The sequence below is a fragment of the Micropterus dolomieu genome, linkage group LG06, assembly GCF_021292245.1.
Source record: "Micropterus dolomieu isolate WLL.071019.BEF.003 ecotype Adirondacks linkage group LG06, ASM2129224v1, whole genome shotgun sequence".
Lineage (NCBI taxonomy): Eukaryota > Metazoa > Chordata > Actinopteri > Centrarchiformes > Centrarchidae > Micropterus > Micropterus dolomieu.
In genome coordinates, this window is record NC_060155.1 from 3,436,520 (window position 1) to 3,457,107 (window position 20,588).

The 20,588-nt window shown below is 40.9% G+C and overlaps 1 protein-coding gene, 1 long non-coding RNA gene and 1 pseudogene across 8 annotated transcripts in view; 1 reads left to right on the forward strand and 2 right to left on the reverse strand.

The window, feature by feature from the left end:
* Positions 1 to 16,627, reverse strand: part of zmynd11 (zinc finger, MYND-type containing 11) — a 35,501-nt gene extending 18,874 nt beyond the window's left edge. For 2 of the 7 annotated variants that reach the window (XM_046052566.1, XM_046052564.1), the window contains exons 1-5: positions 16,031 to 16,367; positions 7,670 to 7,772; positions 7,441 to 7,576; positions 3,605 to 3,764; positions 1,115 to 1,138 (exon numbers count right to left, since the gene is read on the reverse strand). In XM_046052566.1, the coding sequence (XP_045908522.1) occupies positions 1,115 to 1,138; positions 3,605 to 3,764; positions 7,441 to 7,576; positions 7,670 to 7,748 (399 nt within the window). In that variant the 5' untranslated portion in view covers positions 7,749 to 7,772; positions 16,031 to 16,367. Of the gene's footprint in view, positions 1 to 1,114; positions 1,139 to 3,604; positions 3,765 to 7,440; positions 7,577 to 7,669; positions 7,773 to 16,030; positions 16,371 to 16,585 lie in introns of those variants that run through there. The other 5 variants (XM_046052571.1, XM_046052567.1, XM_046052565.1 and 2 more) reach the window with 4 other exon arrangements.
* The window catches only part of LOC123972858, a 13,746-nt gene continuing 8,261 nt past the window's right edge, over positions 15,104 to 20,588 (forward strand). Inside the window, exon 1 of the long non-coding RNA XR_006825487.1 lies at positions 15,104 to 15,529. This is a non-coding gene — a long non-coding RNA (uncharacterized LOC123972858). The remainder of the gene's footprint in view (positions 15,530 to 20,588) is intronic.
* The window catches only part of LOC123972855, a 4,387-nt pseudogene continuing 1,100 nt past the window's right edge, over positions 17,302 to 20,588 (reverse strand).

The following is a 20,588-nucleotide window of genomic DNA, read 5'->3' on the forward strand; positions in this document are numbered from 1 at the left end:
TTAAATGGTATGATCAGTGTGTAAATGTGCGGTTATCTGTTTGAGAAGTAAATATTCCTGAGGTCAACACAAGGATCCAGCACATGCCAGCTGGATTGAATCCAGGCACCTGTGGAGGGAGAACTGCCTCCATTTAGAATCTGCTTTACAGTGCTTCTCACATCCAAACTCTGTCCACTGAGTGACTGCTAACCTGAAAGAACCAGTCGGCTGTGTTACTGGCAGCAGGCATTGAGAAAACTAAAAAGCACAACCTCCCCTCTCCCTGCCTCCACCGTGTTTCATCAATTAAAAATTAAGAAGAAAAAAAAGGACATAAGCATGCCAGACAGAAGTTAAGAACACAGCAGAACACACCCCCTCTGAGGAGAACTACAACTACCAAGACCAAAGTACTACAAACGCACAGATGCTTGCTACCAACCTGCGGCTATGCTAACATTGCTTGTCATCTCACATTAAAATATGATTCAATTCAGCAAAACCTGATTACTGTTTAAGCTGTAATTTACACTTTATATTTGACACTGGTTGGCAGTGGCTCAATGCCAAGGACTGAGTGAGTGTTTTTAAATCAAGCAACGGCACATCTGTAGATAAGTAGCGAGCAGGTATTTCATCAAGATCACAGATCACTTCCGCAAGAAATTTGGCCACGTCGACACAGCGCTGCAATGGACTTTCATGAAGCTTTTTACAGTACAATGACAGCAAGTAGCTTCTGGCAGTGTTTCATACTGAAGGCCAGCATGCAGGGCAATTTCCAAATTGAAGCCTGATATGCTTTTGGCTTTCACCTTGTGCGATAATTATTTAAAAAGTGCAGCGAGCAGACTCAATCACAAGCATTACATTGTGCATGAAGTCTGAATTTCTCACCGCTGGCATTGAAGGCTTCCCTTATAATTTTAATACAGCATGCACCTTTTGCATTAACCAGAATCCACTACGCTGTTTTTCTGCAACCTGCATAAAAAGATTCACTCAAATCCCTGACTGCACTGCATGTGGCAGAACTGATTTCTCACAGAATGATGTTAGTTGAGAGGGGGGAAAATGAAGTGATCAAATGAAGAACAAATCCTGAATTTGAAAATAACAATGCAGCCCTTACCTTGCTTCCCTCGGCTTTCGGCTCCTGTGGTTGCAAGTGATTCAGAGAGTAGTGTTTAAAAGACCTGCTACTAAAATCACCTGGGCTCCGCAGGACAACAGAGTCATGCCTTGTGAGACCAACAGATTTTTCTTCAATCATGTAATTTTGTAATGACAGCACACAGTACAGACAGACTCCAAAACAGTTACATTCACCAATCTCCCATGCTTCTGTTCAGTTTCTACAGACCTGCAATCACACCAAATAACCTTCGATGCAAAGGTTTCATCTACAAAATGTACCTCGAGTAAACATAAACATGATTTCTACATGTGCACATTTAAAAAAAAAAAAAAGGGGCTGACTAGTTTACATTAGAACTAAGACAAGAAGCTTTAGCCCCTTTTCCACCGAATGGTACCAACTCGCCTCGACTCTCCTCGCCTTTTTTGGTTTTCCATTGTGGAAAAGTTGTACCTGCTACTTTTTTTTGTATCACCTCCGTCGAGGTTGAAAACACAGCAGGCTACTGATTGGCCAGAGAGAATCATCACTATTCACTGAATCATCATTGCGGACAGAGGCCAGCAGCAGAAAGTTTTATATTTTACAATTTTCATGTTATTTCATCACTAAATCCACTTCTGAGAAGTTTTAAGGTGAGGAATTAACTCTGTAGATTTCAAATAAGAGACAGCTCTTTGTAGGTTGCGTGTGTCACATTGAACATTACGTAGCGGCAGTTATTCGTGGCGTTGCTATGATGACCAGCTACACTGAGGGGTGCTATCTGCAATGGAAAACGGAGGACGGCGGGCCAAAACTGAGTCGAGTAGAGTCGAGGTGAGGCGAGGCGAGTTGAGCTGGTACTGGTAATGGAAAAACGGCATTAGTTTCCAATCAGATTATTACTAGTCTTATACAAATAGAGCAGTTATTTTCATTTTCCTGCATGAAATTTCTTGCTCACAAATCACAAAGGGTGCTCGTGTAGTTTAATGGTAATGCATAATACATTCTGCCAGAGTGTTAGTACCCTGGTGCAAAAACTACTGGGATTAGAGCAGCCACTAAATACATGTTAATGCCACTTGCACGGTAATCCATTAAATGCTCTTTGCATTACAAAAAGTGACAACACCGCTACACTCAACTGTTCCTCACAACTAACAAGGGAAATAACGGAAGATAAAAACAAGGACTATAAAATATTAATATTACAACACTACATAGCAGTGGGCTGTTGAAACATGATAGAGACTATTAAAAAATAAAGTGAACGTTGTGTGTGGTTTGACATGTTTAACAGTTGTTTGCACATTTTATATACACACACACACACACAGAACTAAATATGAAGCCATTGATTTGGCCAGAATATCACTACATCTCCTGTTTGGCTCTTGTTTCTTAGAGTACTTTTTCATCCTCCTTGATCACTGTAACATAATGTTTACTCCATTTAATGTCTGCGTGCTGTGACTCTGTTAACACTGTGAGCAACTTGACAGGTGGATGGCTTTATCCTGACACTATCTGTAGGGCTCCTGCGGTAACTTCACTGCAAATGTGTCAAGTTACCTAGGTGGAGAGGATTTTTTTTAAGGATGCACTGCATACCATTAATAGACAATATTTACTGCATTTGGGGTTTTTTTGTATCTATTTTTATGTATTGTATTTTTTGTATTTTTATATCTCAGTTATAAACTGGAGCAGTAATCTGGAATCAGGAAACTTAACCAAAAAAAATTATATCTATTAATAAAATAACAAATTTATATTGACACATGCTACAGGTGTTGCTTTGAGAGACTTATTACAACTTTTATAAAGCAATTACTTAATTATGCTAAATTAATTTGCAGTTAAGTTTAGAAGTGTTTAAGTTTTAGTTTAATGACTGATTTACATTTGAGTAATATTTTCACCCTAAAACTTTCTCTGGTTCCTGCTCAACAAATGTCAGAACTTTCTGCTTTTCCCTTTTCTGGCAAACTAAACAATTTTGGATTTTGGAAACTGTGATGCATCTTTTCATCACTTTCTGACATTTCATTAGACCAAGTTATAAATAGATCAATCAAACCAATTATAAGCAGGTTAACTGATAATGAAATAAGCATTAGTTGCAGCCTTAGTGTTCTCATTAAGAATGGTCAATTTTTGACTGGCTAGAATTAAATGTCTTGTTCATTTTGCACTTGACAGCTAAAACTACATAATAAAAAAGGCCCATCAGTATGCCTTTAGAGGCTGGTGAAAGCAAAAAGTTATTTATTTATTAAACTTTAGTTTACTTCAACATTCAGCTTTTTGGGAAATGTTGGACATCCAGTGATTTCTTAAAACGTGTTGCTCACAATGTGAACACAGAGGCCCCAACAGAATTCTATTGTTATACACTCATTATTGTTGTTGTTATAGTGATTACACATCAGATAAATACCTCAAATAAAAAAAGGATTAATTTGCTTGTTTTTGGTGTTAGGAACCTGACAAACTTACCATCTCATCCCCGGGCAGCCAGTATCCCTCCTGCTCGATGCCGGCCTTGGAGCCTTTGCAGCCGACAGTCAGGGTCTCCACCACCAGGCCGTCCTTAACGGCCAAGCTCAGCTGTCTGGCAGTCTCCTTAGGGTGCATGCCAAACACACGGCTCAGGTACCTGGGCAGGTGGAGGTTGAGAAGTAATTGAGCAATGTGCAATGGCAGCTGTGCCATCTATAATATTTAAGAATTATTATTAATATAAGATGAATTTTAACTTTATTTATTTTCCAGGGAAAATTGTTATTAAAGAGGGGAATAAACTGAACTGTTATTGTCATCAAATCTCATCCACGCATATTTAAAAAACATTATTTTAGTAATCGTCATCCTATTTTAGAGGTGGCCTTAGAAAACCATGTCTATTATTTTGGTTTGTTTGTTCAAAGTTTTAGTAAAAATGATCGCTCAGACAGTGTTATTAATAACTGAAATGCAGTTGATTGGTCCTGGAAGTTTATAAGCTCCTGATGTTATGTTAGCGTTTTACACCTTTTAACATACAAAACCAAACATTTCTCCAACACAGACGGGAGGAGGCAACAGGATGTAACGTTAAATGTTCGGTGACTGAAGTTCTTGGACTAAATGCCCTTTCAGATAGGAAGCAATTTGCGCTGTGCTGGAAGCTGGGTTCAGCTATGTTGAACTTTGGCCACGTCGTGCTCGATGCAGCAACAAACCGCCCTGGCGTGGCACAAGCCATTGAAAACAATGGGCCTCATAAAGCAGCGGTGCTGTGGTTGCGGTGGGTCTGAAAGCTTACATGCTGCTTTGGTTGTTTACGTTGCACTGAAAGCTCGACTCTCACCGCTACGGCATTGATTGTAAGTGACACGTTTATATTTAATTCTCTACCAACTTGCCACGTTATTTAATTCAGTTGTTATGCATTTCCTTTACCTGGGTGGTTATCCCGCAGGTGCTGCATCAGATTTGATGTAGGTAGGCTCCTTTAGCAGCAAACTTTTAACAGCCAGTTTTTGAACAGGTGATCCGTCATATTCAGTTACGCCCCGGTCAGTATTTGGTGTACCTGAAATGCTCCCACACTGCCTCCATGTCTCTGATAAGAACAGCACTTTAAGCTGGTGCCCCGCTCGTGTAACTTTGTCTTTGTCCCGTGCAACAGATACACTCTAGATCCAGTCTGGATTATTTAACCGTGACGATTTAAATGTAAATGTAAATGCTCCGTACTTGTATAGCGCCTTTCTAGTCTTTTCGACCACTCAAAGCGCTTTTACACTACATCTGCATTCACCAGTCATACACATTCATACACTCAGCCTAAGTGCTCAAACGGAAACTAACATTCACACTCATTCATACACTGGCGGAACAGCCGCCAGGGGCAATTCGGGGTTCAGTATCTTGCCCAAGGACACTTCGACATGCACGACCTTCCAATTAACGGCCAACCCGCTCTACCTCCTGAGTCACAGCGCGCTTAATAGTGAAATCAGTTCATCGCTGCATCCCTAGCTGATGGTAGTCACTTTTCCATGGAAGCCAAACGTAAACATTTAAAATCCTAATAGGTAGGTAGTAGACCTTGGCAGACAACTTCTTGGATGTGGGCTGCCGTCATAAAATTGAAAGTTTAACAGGTGAAGCAAAGACCCATAACACCCTTTAAACCTGCTCTAATAACTGTACATTACACACAGTTTTTCTACGGTCTTAAAATTATTTACCTCTCAGATTTGTAATTTTCCACCAACATTACCCCAACGCTCCATAAATTAGGTTTTCACTACTCAAGAAACAGATTAGAGATACATGTGGTTTCAAATTACAGGCAGAGACAGTCTTTCTCATCTATTTCCTCCTCTAACACTCCCACATTTTCCAGTTCGAGAGCACATAAGATTCAAATAACAACCTGGTTGGTTCCTGCAGCTGCCTGCTGACTGGCAGTGAACCTCTCTGAGCAAGGTCATGTATCCTCTAGTGTGGCGGAAAGCCAATGAACAGAATATGTCAGTGGGGAATCAGGGGAGAGTCTGTATTTATACCCGAGTTACAACGGGCAGGCCTATAGTATGTCTGTGAGGCGAAGTCAGTCTCTCCTTGTGGTTCATTTTTATGGATGCTGTACGGAGTTATTTTGTAGTATGTTGTGAGTGATTAGGTGTTTATTAACTGATTTGACTATAAAATGTTAAAGAAAAATATCATAGGAAAAGAGCCTACGTCAAGACTCAAAAATTCCATACATTTTACAGTTGGTTAAACACATACCAGATTTGGTAAATTAGTAGTTAGCTTTGTAAACGATTAACTAATTGATTTTGTGCAGCCTGGCTGCTGTGGTGATGACCCTACCTTACGAGGAGATTACATTTCTGTGAGAGGGCAGTTAATTATTTGCCCCTGTCTCGCTGACTTCAGTCTCCTCTATTCCCACAAAACCAAAGTAATCACCCTCTTAGCCACAAAGCTCGCTTGGTGAAATTAAGCCACAGTGGGACTGGATGGGGGGGAGGTGTGTGTGGAGGGGGTGGTTGTGCGGGAGAGCAGGGGCTATCCGTTGCATGCCGCTGCGTACTGTTGCCATGACAACAGCCGCTCGCCGCCAGTATTCATTTGGCAAGCAGCCAGCTCCAAGGTGCTCGCCAACTTGCCGTGTGAGATGTGTTAAGTGTTTCATTTAGTCTCTGCTCCATCCGCCGACTGAAAGGAAAGGAACTGAGCAGCCAGTTTGAACAACGTGACTTTCACTTTTTGAATCTTTTTGGAAGGCTGGTTGGACAAAAAAAGCAATTTGGGCTCCGAGAAGTATTTTAATAACATTTAACAGAGAAATCGAATAATCGATTAAATGAAAAAAGTATCAGTACTGAAAATAATTTCTGTGTGACTATGGGTCGATTAAACAATCCTTCACCAGCTTCCCCCCCATGTACAGAACCTATTGTGTCGATTGGAACAGACAAATAAGCCAAAAGGCAACCAATGATTTGTTAAGCTGTTTATCAAACAAAGATGATGGTTCCAGCTTCTCAATCTTGAGTTTTCACTGCTTTTCTTTGTTTTGTATCAATGTAAATTTAATATATTGTTTGTACTCTAAAGTCTGGGGAATAATCTGGGCTCAAGGATGTTGTGATAGCATTTTTCCCCACTACTTCCTGTCATTTTATAAACTAAATAAAAAACTAATCAACAGGCTGACAATGAAAATAGTTATATGCAGCCCTACACAATTACAAGAAAAACTAAATGTATTTGTGGGTTATTCAGCTGCCTTCACTCATAGCCCTGAGAACAGATTTTTAATTAAATTAAGTAAAAAGTAAGTTTTCTCTTCTCAGTCGCCACCATGCTGATTTGAATCATCTGAAACCTTTGAATGGTCAGCTGTTAGTGAAGGCCAAACCATGAACTGGCGGCTCAAAAACAGGTTTCTGGTTGAGAAGTTTGAGGGTTATTGAAGTCTTTTACAGGTTGAGGATCCCTTCCAGACAAATTCTTTGCAAAAGGACATTACATTTTCACCTCTAATTCTCAAAAATGCACATCCTCACGGGTAAGTGGGCAAAGGCACATGCCATTTACTCATAATGAAGTCTATTAACTCTCTCACTCTTCTAATCCCATTGACCTCATCTGTACTGGACAGGTTAATTAAAACTCAAGGGACAGCAGATAAAATCAGAGCTATCTGCATGATTTGGGTCATTGAGGTAACCCTTTAAAGTATCCTTTAACAGAATGATGTGAAAGGACTGTAATGGATCGTACAGACACACCATGAAAGATACACATCATCGTATCTGTGGTGAACTTACTTGGAGATCCTGTCCATGTTTGCAATTTGTTTCTGGTTGCGGATAACCTCAATGGCCGCCCACACATACTGAACCACCTTGGGGTCCGCCTGCCTCTTCTTCACCACGCGTGACATGATTTCCTTATTCATCACAACTGTGGGAAACAAAAGACGACAAGTGAACACAAAGACTAGACTGTGCAGAACCTTACGAATGACATCTGACTGTCTTTAAAGACATTACTGACCATTAAGTATGATCAGGTGGGCGGCACCTTGTCCTGCCACAGATTCATAAGGAACCGAAAACTTTTCTACACTTCTCATAAATACGGAGCCCCCTGGGGTCAGCTGAGAAAAAAAAAAGAGCCATGTGTAAATCTGTTCTCTTGTTTACAAATCATGTACTTAGGCATGTCATTCATGGCCATGCTAGCTTCTCTGTCCCATCCTCTGCGGTTGGGACAGTGAACCAGGTGAACGAAGGTAATGTTTTTCTTCAGTTGACGAGTAAAAAGTAGAAAGCGTAATAGAAAGAAGAAACTTTCTACCTGCTTTGTTCGCAAGTGTTGTTTTACTCAACCACAGCATGCTTGTTAAGCTAATACAGTGTTACCCATACATTGATTTATTTGTGGCGGCCCGCCATAATATCAACGCTGACTGCCACATATTAATTTTCTATTTTTTGTACTAGGTCTATTTAAAATCGAATTAGATCGCAGAGCTGCACGCAGTGCATATATTTGCTCAGTACCCCCCTCGCTTGCTTTCTCTCTCTCTCTCTCTCTCTCTCTCATGAGCACCGCTGCACAAATCTGTCCAACACAACGCTGTAAATGTCTGAGACCCACCTTAAAAAAAAGTTATTTGCAAGCATGTAAGGAGTCTAACTAATAAGGATAGCTATGTTAATGTTAGAATACAGCTGGGTTGCCAAGGCAAGCACACTGTACATAGCTAGTAGTCAACATCGACTGCACGCACCCCACAGTCCACCAAACGATTGTCCGAAAGCAATGACGTACTTAAGCGGGGCATGTTTTTACTATTTGTAGTAGTTTGTTTGTTATTTCACCATTTAATTATACTTGATTCTCCTCCTTCTTTAAGTGTCACTCACTCATTGAATCTGCCTCTTTCAGTTCTCTTCACTCTCACCTCTCACTGCCTCCATGTTGTTAGTGAGTTTGAGAGTAGACTGCTGCGTGTAGACCATAGACTGGTGCAGAGGGAGGGACGGGGCTGAGAGAGAGGAGCAAACGCTGGCAGGACTTTACGGAAACATTGCTAATTAACTCAACATCACTCTATATCGGTATAAACGGTATTGTCTAATAAATTATAACTGTGTACCTCATTATACTGATACCGCTCTACTCTATGGGGAAAGATGGCCGTTATCATACCCCTCCCACTAGAAAGCCAATCGTCTGCTTTTAACATCCAAAGTGGGAAACATATTTCAGCCACTCGTGTGGTTCCATTGACATGAGGGTCTGTTTTTTTGTATAACCGGTCGGGATCATTTTGGGGCAAAGTTGTCAAACTTTTTCAGCAACTTTTATTAGACTTTACTGGTGATTCTATTCATGTCTTTTTGATGTCCCAGTGACCAATAAAAGTGCAGTTCAGGCTCTCTCCCCATTCATTCAGATGGGTGCCTGGTCTTGTTAGTCCGAAATAGCTGCCCGAAGGTGATGCCAAGATGGCTGCCGAGTGGCATGACTTGCCCATAAGGACTTTGTTATTTCTCACCTCGACTATTGCAATGCCCTCCCAGCACGTCTCCCAGCTTGTGCAGCAAAACCCCTACAAATGGTTCAGACCACAGCACCATGTCTAGTTTTCAAACCGATCCAAAAGGACTCATGTCACTCCATCGCTCGGCGATCTCCACTGGCTACCCACGGCCTCCTAAATGTAATTCCCCCCAAAACTACTAGTGTTGCACAGTGGGCGGTATTATGGATATACAGTCTCCTCCAAAAGTATTGGAACGGTAAGGCAAATTCCTTTGTTTTTGTTGTTCACTGAAGACATTTGGGTTTAAGATCAAAAGATGAGACAAGTGTTCAGAATTTCATCTCTCATTTCCTGGTATTCACATCTAGATGTGTCACACTGTTTGTTTTAGACCACAGCATTCTTAGGTGAGCAAAAGTAAAGGAACAAATAATCTTAAAGTAAATAACATTTAATATTTGGTGGCAGAACCCTTGCTTGCAATAACTGTCTCAAGCCTGCGATCCATCGACATCACCAAACTGTTGCATTCTTCATTTGTGATGCTATTCCAGGCTTTTAGCGCAGCTTCTTTCAGTTCTTGTTTGTTTCGGGGTGCTTCTCCCTTCAGTCTTCTCTTAAGGAGGTGAAATGCAGCTCTACTGGGTTAAGGTCAGCTGATTAACTTGGCTAGTCTAAAACCTTCAACTTTTCCCCCTGATGAAGTCCTTTGTTTTGTTGGCAGTGTGCTTTGGCTCATTGTCCTGCTGCATGATAAACTTCCTCTCGATTAGTTTCAATGCATTTCTCCGTAAATTGGCAGACAAAATGTTTCTGTCCACTTCTGAATTCATTCTGCTGCTACCATCATCAGTTACATCATCGATAAATATTAATGAGCCTGTTCCAGAAGCAGCCATGCACGCCCAAGCCATGACATGACCACCATGCTTCACAGATGAGATTGTTTGCTTCAGATCATAAGCATTCCTTTCTTTCTCCACACTTTGGCCTTTCCATCACTTAGCTAATCTTGGTCTCATCAGTCCATAAGATTGTGATCCAGAACTTTTGCGGCTCATCTCTGTACTTCTTTGCAAATTTCAATCTGGCCTTCCGATTCTTCCTGCTGATGAGTGGTTTGCATCTTGTGGTGTGGCCTCTAGTCTTCTTCCAACAGTGGATTGTGATACCTTCACCCTAAACTGTGGAGGTCATTGCTGTTGTCACTTCCTGATGTTTTGGGGGTTTCTTCACAGCTCTCACGATATTTCTGTCATCAACTACTGTTGTTTTCCTTGGCCGACCTGTTGGACGTCTGTTGCTCAGTACACCAGTAGTTTCTTTCTTTTTCAGGACATTCCAAATTGTTGTGCTTGCTATGCCCAATGGCTCTGGTCAATTTTCCTTCTTTTCTCAGCTTGACAGTGGCTTGCTTTTCTCCCATAGACAGCTCTCTGGTCTTCATGTTGGTTTATCCTCTTTAACAGGAAATGCAGTCTTTATAGGTTTGAACCAAGGATGAAAACTTAGACTAGTCATGCAGAGCTATTTAATGTTTGGACAATCAACCTAAAAGGCAACACCTGGGCAACAAGAAATGTCTGTCAGTCACATGTTCCAATAGTTTTGCTCACTTGAAAAATGGCTGGGTTCCAACATAGGGTGGTATGTCCTGAGTTGTTTAACACATCTAGATGTGAATACCAGGAAATGAGAGATGAAATTCTGAACTCTTGTCTCATACTCATCTTTTGATCTTAAACCCAAATGTCTTCAGTGAACAACAAAAACAAAGGAATTTGCCTTACTGTTCCAATACTTTTGGAGGGGACTGCATGGTGTCGCCATAGACAAGCTCCTGTGTGTGTGTGTGTGTGTGTGTGTGTGTGTGTGTGTGTGTGTGTGTGTGTGTGTGTGTGTGTTAGGGTTGGGCGATGTCTGCAAAATTTCCATCGGACGATGTCTACAATGCAACATCGGGATCAGGTGCTCGTGCGTGCATGGACGAGGGAGGCAGCAGTCGTCTTGCATGTGTTCTCGCGCAGACTTCACTCGTTAAAAAATGGTAGACTATTAACTTACGTCACAATTCACGGTGGATTTTTTCCGGACGGACCAGGTAAAGCAGCAGGGAACACACAGAGTTCAGATGTTGGTTTCAGTTGTTTGATAGGCTGCGTCATTAGTAAGCCAACGTGCGGCTCACCTGCTGTCATAACAGATCACAGGTGAAAATATACGGAAAAAGACGAGTTCTTGGTCATTTAGGTGACTTTATAAAACATACTGCTGATGGAGAAAATGGAGCAGACAGGGGGGAGAGAGAGACAGAGAGAGGCAGGGCAAGCCGGGGGTGTTTACCTGACATGTAGGTATGTGTGAGTGTGTCAGAGTGTAGGGAGAAGAGAATTCTGAGGCAGTTGCAAAGCATACTTTAAAACAATGATAAGAATTTGTGGTAATTAAAACCTGCTTTCACAGGGTGGTATAATGTGAAAATTTGAGATATTTTTTGCTGGGGGGGTGGGGGTTTTACAACATTGTGATGTCTGTCAGCCATAGCCGGTGGAACCTAGTGTGTGTGCACAAAATACTCGAGTTGACGACAAATCGTTACGCTACAACGGTGAAATTCAACCATGGTGTCCAGTCAGGAGATGCAGTTAGCCTACTTAAACTGATGTGAGAAAAGTATAATTCCACTAATACAGACGGGGACACGGTGAATATTTTACAAGCATGAACCAGGTAAAGCAAGGTTTAACACACCTGCTTTACTAAAAGCATAAATAATATGTAAATTGTTAAGCTACGAGTAGACAGAAGGTCAGCTGGCCGCTAGACTACTTTTCTGCAGTGTAAAATGCCATAGGCTCAAGTTAATAATGGAGACTAGCAGGTCGTAGCAGTTATAACCCGTCATGGTGGTTCGAGCAGAAATAAACATCACAGCCTGGCTGAGAGGGAATGGTGACTTTTACAGAGGGGCGGCGCTATAAATGAAATGGTGCACTTGATTTATAACGCAAGACAAAACGAGTGTTGTTGCTAAACAGCATGCTGCACAATAATCATTTTAATTCAATTAACTTGTTTTGGAAGCTAAAATTGTGATTAAAATTTGATTAATTGCACAGCCCTAAAATGTAGTTATGTTTCATATATATATGAATTTTAAACCTGTTCTGAATATATTCTTTTTAATACAATTACAATTACATAGTAATAAAAAAAAAAAACACTAAAAGCCTTGATAAAGAACACAGCCGATTAGATTAGGGATTAAGGCTGCACAATTAATTGAATATTGATCGCGATTACGATTTTAGCTTCCCACAATTGTGCACAGAGCACATAGAACTGGGCAGGAAGTCAGACAGAACAGCAGAGAGAATCTGGGTCGATTTTCAAAATAAAACACCCTGTGCATACTCCCCATCATAAATCAACAATAAACACTGGTAAAACAGACAAAAAAAGAACCATTTATCTACATAGCCAACTTAATGATAGAAAAGCCCAAAAAGCAAGCACTGATTACCAGATCAACAAAATCTAAACATGTCATAAAAATGTTATTTAGCCTATATTTTGCTTCTACGAAATTATGCACTTTAAGGACCAGTCTTGTTTTTAGACTTTAGCAGAAATGCAGCACAACATGGATGTGAAAGTAGCTGAAAGTGCAATAAAAATATGTTATCCCTAAAAATCAATAAATAATCGTGATCTCAATATAGATCAAAATAAACGTGATTGTCATTTTGGCCATAATCATACAGCCCTAGTATGGATAAGCTAAAAGTATAATCCTAACAATACCCACCCACCCCTACAACTGGTTACTGTCTGACCACACTTGCTGAGGATGGCTTACCCAAAACAAAAACTCCTTCCAACGTCATCCTAATTCAGCTCTAGGCCTAGGTGTATTTTTTCCATGGCTAAAATAAATAAATAAAAATACACACATAGTGGAAGAAACCATTAAAATGTGGATGGATGACTTAACTTACATTTAGAGAAGAGTCATTATACTTTAAAACACAAACTTTGTAATATTTCTCAGTATCATACAAATATGAGTAAACAACACACAGGGAATATGGGTGAGGTCGGGTGACAGAATGGAATAAGTGGAATTTAGTTGTAATTAACGTTGCTATGTTTCTTTCTTACTGACTGAATGTCAAGTGGATACTTAACACATCCTTTGAGTTTATCATTTTTAAACTGAGCAACAACTGAATCATTTTTAGGCAGATGCCTTCACAAAATATTTGACATGTTATTGAGGTATTTTATTTCAGAAGTAAAGGCAATCACAATAGTTTCAGATGCTTTGAACTAAACTTGTTGGGAAATGGCACGTGTAGCTTTGAAGCAATGACAAGTCCAAGAAATATTTGTTGTGACCTTGATCATCACTCTTCACAGGCCAGGTGTTCGATGTGTCAAACTAAAGCTGCAAACACCTTTGTGTTGCAGAGATAAATTTAATATTATGCTCACCGTCTCCTCTCTCCTATCCAGGCAACATTTATTTGAATCTCTTATGTCTTCCTTATTCCTCCTGACAAGCACAAATTACATCAAATATGTATATTATGCCTTGCTGTCATTAAAAAGACATTCTTAATACCTCAGACCATGTCCCTCCATGCCATGAGGACATCACAACAAACACTGCTGGTGATAGATGCTCAGAACATGTCAGAGGGAATCTGACAAGGACAAGTCTTAGATAGCTTCAAAGGTTCTGAATACAGCTGCTTTGCGTCTTTAATGTGGTGCACAGGCCTGGCCTTCTCCGAATATCTTAAGGAATTAAAATCCAATTTTATGCGGTCCTCCTCTTAACCATCCGTGAAACTAAAGATGTCACTTTCATAAATCGCAGCCAAAAGCTAACCATAATAACGCTCAGAGCATTTTTCTATGAAGGAGGAGTCTTGGCTTTAGTGCGCTTTATGGTACAAGAAGGCTATGACAGACATTGAGAGAGAATGTTCCTATTCACACTTTTCTCGTGAGACCATGAACTGTGGTTTAGGGTTAAGAAAAACATGTGAGAAAAATCTACAAATGTGGTCTTCTGAGCAAATAAAAAAATCACCCAAGCGGAAATCAACACAGAGCATGTGGTCACTCTCAGCAAACAGGCAAAATATACAGTCTAGTTTATGTTTTAGTTGTGATCAGACTGGTGGTTTCTTAGGCTGAGGTGGTGTGTGATATCATCATCTCCGTAAGCACAGCAAAGATTTTGACATCCAAGTCACTTTGGAAAGTTCTGCAGTGTCTGCCCCAAAAGCAGAATTGGTATTCTTGTTGGTCGTGGTATGACTACTTGCTAACAAAGACACACCAAAAACATTTTTTTCCAGCAGTGTGTAAATATTCTGACATTTACTTTAGGGTGCACATTATGCTACACTGAACAATGAGGCATGGTGGAACAACATTTTTCACTCATCTTGGCTTGAAATATCATAGCACTCTTGGATGAGAGAGCAACAGTGAGGGGGAAATCAACCTCGAAATTATAAGCAGGTAGTTTTGCAGACTTTACAGCATCACAACACAGCTGAAGGAGAAAGAGGGAATGGGAGCTGTAAGGTGACAGTGAGTAATGTGAGCTCCCCGATTATGTGTAAAGTGCAGTAGGTGTGAACGAGAGCCACCTGCACCTTGATGCCAAGGCAGCATGGCCACTCCTGCTCTCCCTCCTCCATATGCTTCAGCTGGGCTGGCATGTACACCACACAGCCACCTCTGCCTGGCGCACTGCTGTCAGCCTGCACCTCTGTCTCCAGAGAGCTCACACTACATGCTGACAGGAGGGCGGTTATGCACGCCAACGTGCTCCCCAATCAATTAGGCAAGGTGTGCGAAACTGGAGCTAATTAAAAGACAGCCAACACAGGTTGAGAGGGTTTTGTGGTTCCTCTAAGATAAATAAAGAGACTACATAGCGTTGTTGTTATTCTTTTAAGAAAACCGGACAGCTCCTTTCCTAACTTAACCCCACAACAATCATACCTGTTAGTTATGATAAAGAAAATAAACTCTGTCACACATGTTTGAAGGATGTAAGTTAGGGCTGTCAATAGATTTTAGCATCTGCCGTCCACCGTTAGCCAGCTAATATCAACCACACTGACATGCGCCGTTCTGTGAAAGAAGATCCGGATTATCACACTGTTATTTAAAACTCAACAACAGACCTCACAATTAAATGGCATACTAAACACCACTCGTGGATTTGCCAACAAAGAGGTAGCGTTAACCGTGGAAGGCCACGGGCATAGCTGAGTATAGCTACTACTAGCAGGCTAGCAAAGGTCCAAAACCAATGCTTGCCAAGACAAAGGAGCGATGTAAGTTAACTTATTCTAAATAACTTAAACCAGCCAATGTATGCTGCTTATATATTGAGCGATAGCATACAACCACAAAACAAGCACGTACAATCCATGGTTAGCTGGCAAGCAGGCTGTCGTGGGGAGTTAATTTTTGTTAGCGATGCTACTAAATTGTCACGTAGCTAACGTTAGCTTGTCGGTTGGTAAACCTAAGCTAATTAGTCAATTTGTCAGCGAACCTCGACGAGATTCGCAGTCAAAGCGACACGTTAGTGATACTGCGAGTACACGTGAAGCTCCACCCGTCGTCACAAAACAGCAAAACACAGCAGGCTAACTAGCTAACATACTCGTTTGTTTTGGAGGGCGCCATGTTCAGTATCCTCCATCACGGGATAGCAATGGCAGCTACGGCTAAGCTAACGGTGCTAGCGCCTGTAGTTGCTGGCTGGCTGGCTAGCCGCAGTGTTGTCATTGAGCGTATGTCGTTTTCGTAAGAATAAAAATCAACCTCACCTTTGCTACAGTGTCACTAACACACAGCGCTGCAGGAAATCCGCGAAGGATTGAAGGCGAGGCAGCTTACATTAGTATTTTTCGGGCTAGTTGAGGCTGTGGATGGCGGTTTACTACCAGCTGGCCACAGTAAAGCAGCGCTGGGCTGGGAGGTAAACACAGACAGCGCCAACACAACCGAGCAGAGCTGGTGAACCGGAGGGAGAACTCTAGTGGTGGAATCCGTCTTACTGCACCTGATACCCGGGATGATTAAAGGGACAACCCTATATTTTTTAGATGTAAATTTGCATGCCATGTAGCGAGAGTAGGCTACTATAACGACGCTTTACTCTGAGTTTGTATGGATTATGAAGAGAGAAAAACATGCTTCCCTCATTCATGATAATAATTATAACATTAGTAGTATAACTTTTTTTTAAAGTTAGAAAATAAAAGGAACAAAATAAACATATTAAAAACCATTCCGCTGTAAATAAAGGGGATACTTAAACTTTTCTGCTGCTAGGGGCTTTTCCGAAAGTAGGCCTACTTGCTACTCCCTCCTCCACCTACTTCCACTCCATTTGCGCGTTCACGCGGGAGGTCCGCCACATTGAATTCCATCAGAACCACTGAGCGCGGAGAGGTAGTGGGTTATTAAACGCTCCAGTGCCGAGTGAGCGTCGATGCTGGCTTGTTGAAGGAACAGCCTTTGCCGCACGATGGAGTTCCGTGTAACTACGCCCGTAATGTAGAAGTTTTAAATTCCGTAACTACACAAATATTTCTACATCACCATTCACAGTTAACAACATAGCCTAAAGGTTATATTGTGTTTTTATAAAATGCTCTTGTCTGACAGAGAGTATAACTGTTGTTTTTATTGAATCTTATTCATCTCATACGGAAATCTTAAGCCAAAACAAAAGTAGCCTACACAAAAAGATACGTTGTATCAAGAAACAAAGGCATTAAAGAAAAATATTTAATTCTTTAACAGTTTTACTGTTTAATTGCTTTAGCCTATTCTTCAGACTATATAATGCTTCAATATAATGTTTGATTTCTATTTTGAAATGTTGTATTTCTGGTTTCTTTTTAGACCATTTGCGTAAGTGAATGTAAGAGGTTCAAAATATATAGCCTATGACTTTACAATCAATTTCAATTTTATCATTAAAAAAATTTTTTTTTTTCATAAATAGCTGAACCAGTCAACTTCCTAAAGAAATATTCAAAATCTAACCAAAATAATGTGGTTCCTAAACAAACATGAAATAATTGACAAATGGTTTCAGGTTCTTTATTGTAAAACACACTTTTCCTCAACATCAATCCTGAATCTTTAAAATACTATTGTTTGTTTGATATACGTATTACAACAGTGAGTAATGAAAAAAGACTTGCAATGGTGTCACGAAGTAGCGTGGGCTCATGGAAGCTGTTGTCTTCACCATCATTGCCTTCATTTCAGTCAGCTACACCTTGTTAGGATTACTTCAGTGTTCATCATTCAGTCGTTTTTAGACATTTTAATGCGTAAATATTACATATTATATCTTCAAGACTCCATTTAAGGAGCAAGCAATGATCCAAATGGAAACAAATGCTCATTTACATGGATTTTTCAAGTCAAACTCTTAAGTAGTGTCTGAAAATATGTCACATTTATCCAGGCTAAAAGTTAAGTATTGCACCTTTTAAATTAAACAGAGAGCAGAAAACATAATTGTATGGCAACTTTTAAAAAGTCTATGTATGTTGTATTTCAAAAAATTATAAACAGACATTTTGCATGCATATTCGCATGTTTATCTAATTAAGCAAAGCAAGAGGAGCCTTGATCCTCACCTTACAATGCATACATTACAGTAAAATAATGTATTGCAAGAGTATGAGACATCATGTAGCACTCTTTACTTGATATGGCTGTTGTTTAATGAACAAGTAAAAATAATATTCACAATAACATATGGTTTTAGTTAATAATTAAGTAAATATAATTTCTTAATATATCTATCTAAAGAAACCTGATTTCTTGACTCGCAACTCTCTGCTATCTCATAGACCTTTCATAGATCTTTTGTACTTTCTCAGGCACCTAACCCTCACCACTAGATGTCACACAAGGACCATTTCCGTACCTTACAGGGTACTTTTTAGACAAATGTACCTTTTAGGGAACAAAAATGATAGCCTACCTGCACTGTGATCCATGTACTCCTACTCTGGAGGACTGAGGACCTGAGACTGGAGTTATGACATCAGTATGTCTAAATTCATAATAGTTGTTGACACAATCTAATGCCCAGGGCTTGTCATTGTATCCAAATGCATATTTATTTGAATTCCATGCTCTGCCAGTATCCCTCTTCTGTACATTTACTTCTTCACTCCACCTCCCGTTAACAGTCAAACTCTCTCTACTCAGGACCTGCCTATAAAAACTGAATCTGCCTGGGTCTCTAGAATATGACAGTTCTTCTTTCATTAATGTTGCTTTTCTGTTCCTCTCAGATAATAACAGATATGTGTGTGCTGTGTGGATCCAGTCTGATTTCATGTGAATATTTTAAGAATCCAGCTCTGGTCTTGGGCTCTGGTTTTGGCAGTAAAACATCCATTTTCTCCCTGTCAGTGAGATGTTTGTCCATTTCTCACTCAGAGCGTCCTGTAGTTTGTCTCTGACTTCTGAACAAATGCTCACATCAGAGCTTCTTTTCTCCATGAGATGGATCAGCTCAGTGAAGATCTTCTTAATGTCTTTCACTGCTTCATCATCATGAGCAGTGATAGCCTCCATGGCTAAACAGACACAGGAAGGAGCTCCACCTAAAGAAACACAAACATTTACACAGCAACTAATAAGATGTCAAAGTGTGTATACATTCAAACATCTATGTGAAATGTTACCTATTCTACTTTTGTTGTATTTTGTTCTTCTACATTCCTCTGTTCTGCTGTGCCAAACTGAATTTCCCCTGTTGGGATTAAGAAAGGTAAATCTTATCTCTTAAAGTACCCCCCATAATGTTTGACTGACAGGTGATCTCTGTGCAGTGAATAAATGCTAAACAATCAGCTCTCAGCAACGAACATGAAGACAAAACAAGTTTAAGGATTAAAACAGAATTTAACCCTCTGTCCCTTATCTGACTATTTCAGTTTACAGAACTCAGCAGTGTTTCCACAAGAAGAGTAAAGTGCAAGTCCAGCATAGAGAGGCTGAGTGAATGTGGTCTGGACTCTGTGGAGGGGAGTCATGGTTTCAGAAATGCTGTAGAAGGACAGAATACCTGCTCTGTGATCCAGGTACTATCCCACTCTGGAGGACTGAGGCCCTGAGACGGGAGTTTGGACATTGTTGTACCAAAACTTACAACTGTTGTCGTGACAATCTAACGCCCAAGATTTGTTATTGTATCCAAATCCACATTCATTCGACCTCCCTGCTCTGCAGATATTCTCGTATGCGACTGCTATATAAACTCCTCCCTCTCTCCACTCCACCTCCCAGTAACAACGTCCAGTCAGACTCTCTCTACTCAGGACCTGCAACCATCCAGTAAATCTGTCTGGGTGACGAGAATAAGACTGTTTTTAATTACTGTTGCTCTTCTGTTCCCCTCAGATAATTACACCTTTGAATGTGCTGTGTTTGGATCCAGTGTGATTTCACATGAATATTTTAAGAACTCAGCTCTGGTCTTGGGCTCTGGTTGTGGCAGTAAAACATCCACTTTTCTCCCTGTCAGTGAGACGTTTGTCCATTTGTCACTCAGAGCGTCCTGTAGTTTGTCTCTGACTTCTGACACAGCCGCTGTCACATCCTCAAAGTAGCGCAGAGGACGTTTCTTGATGCTGGATGAGTCTGTAGATTCACTGAGTGCTGACACTGAGGGGTAGTTGTGTAGAAACTGGTTGTGATCCTCTGTGTGTGAGAGCTGCTTCAGCTCAGCGTCTTTCCTCTTCAGCTCAGTGATCTCCTGCTCCAGCTTCTCCTGAAGCTCTTTGACTCGACTCACTTCAGTTTCCTGCTGGGATCTGACCTGCTGCTTCACATCAGAGCGTCTTTTCTCCATAAGACGGATCAGCTCGGTGAAGATCTTCTCACTGTCCTCCACTGCTTCATCAGCAGAGCGATTGATAGCCTCCACCTCCTGTTGAAGCACCTTCACATCTTTCTCTCTGTCCTGGATTCTCTGCTGGATGTTTTGTCGACTGACCTCGAGCTCTCTCTGCCTCTCGGTCCTTTCTGCTGCAGCTGAGACTGTGTCGTGGCCTTTATGTTCATCCACAGAGCAGAGATAACAGATACTCTGCTGATCAGTACGGCAGAACATCTTCATCACCTCATCATGACGAGAGCAGATGTTCTCCTGGAGCTTCTTGAGGGGCTCCACCAGCTTGTGTTTCTCAAAGGCAGGAGATTCAAAGTGAGGCTGCAGGTGTTTCTCACAGTAAGAGACCAGACAGAGCAGACAGGACTTGAGGGCTTTCAGTTTTCTCCCAGTGCAGACATCACAGGCCACATCTTCAGGTCCAGCATAGCAGTGATCAGCAGGAGCAGCTTGGA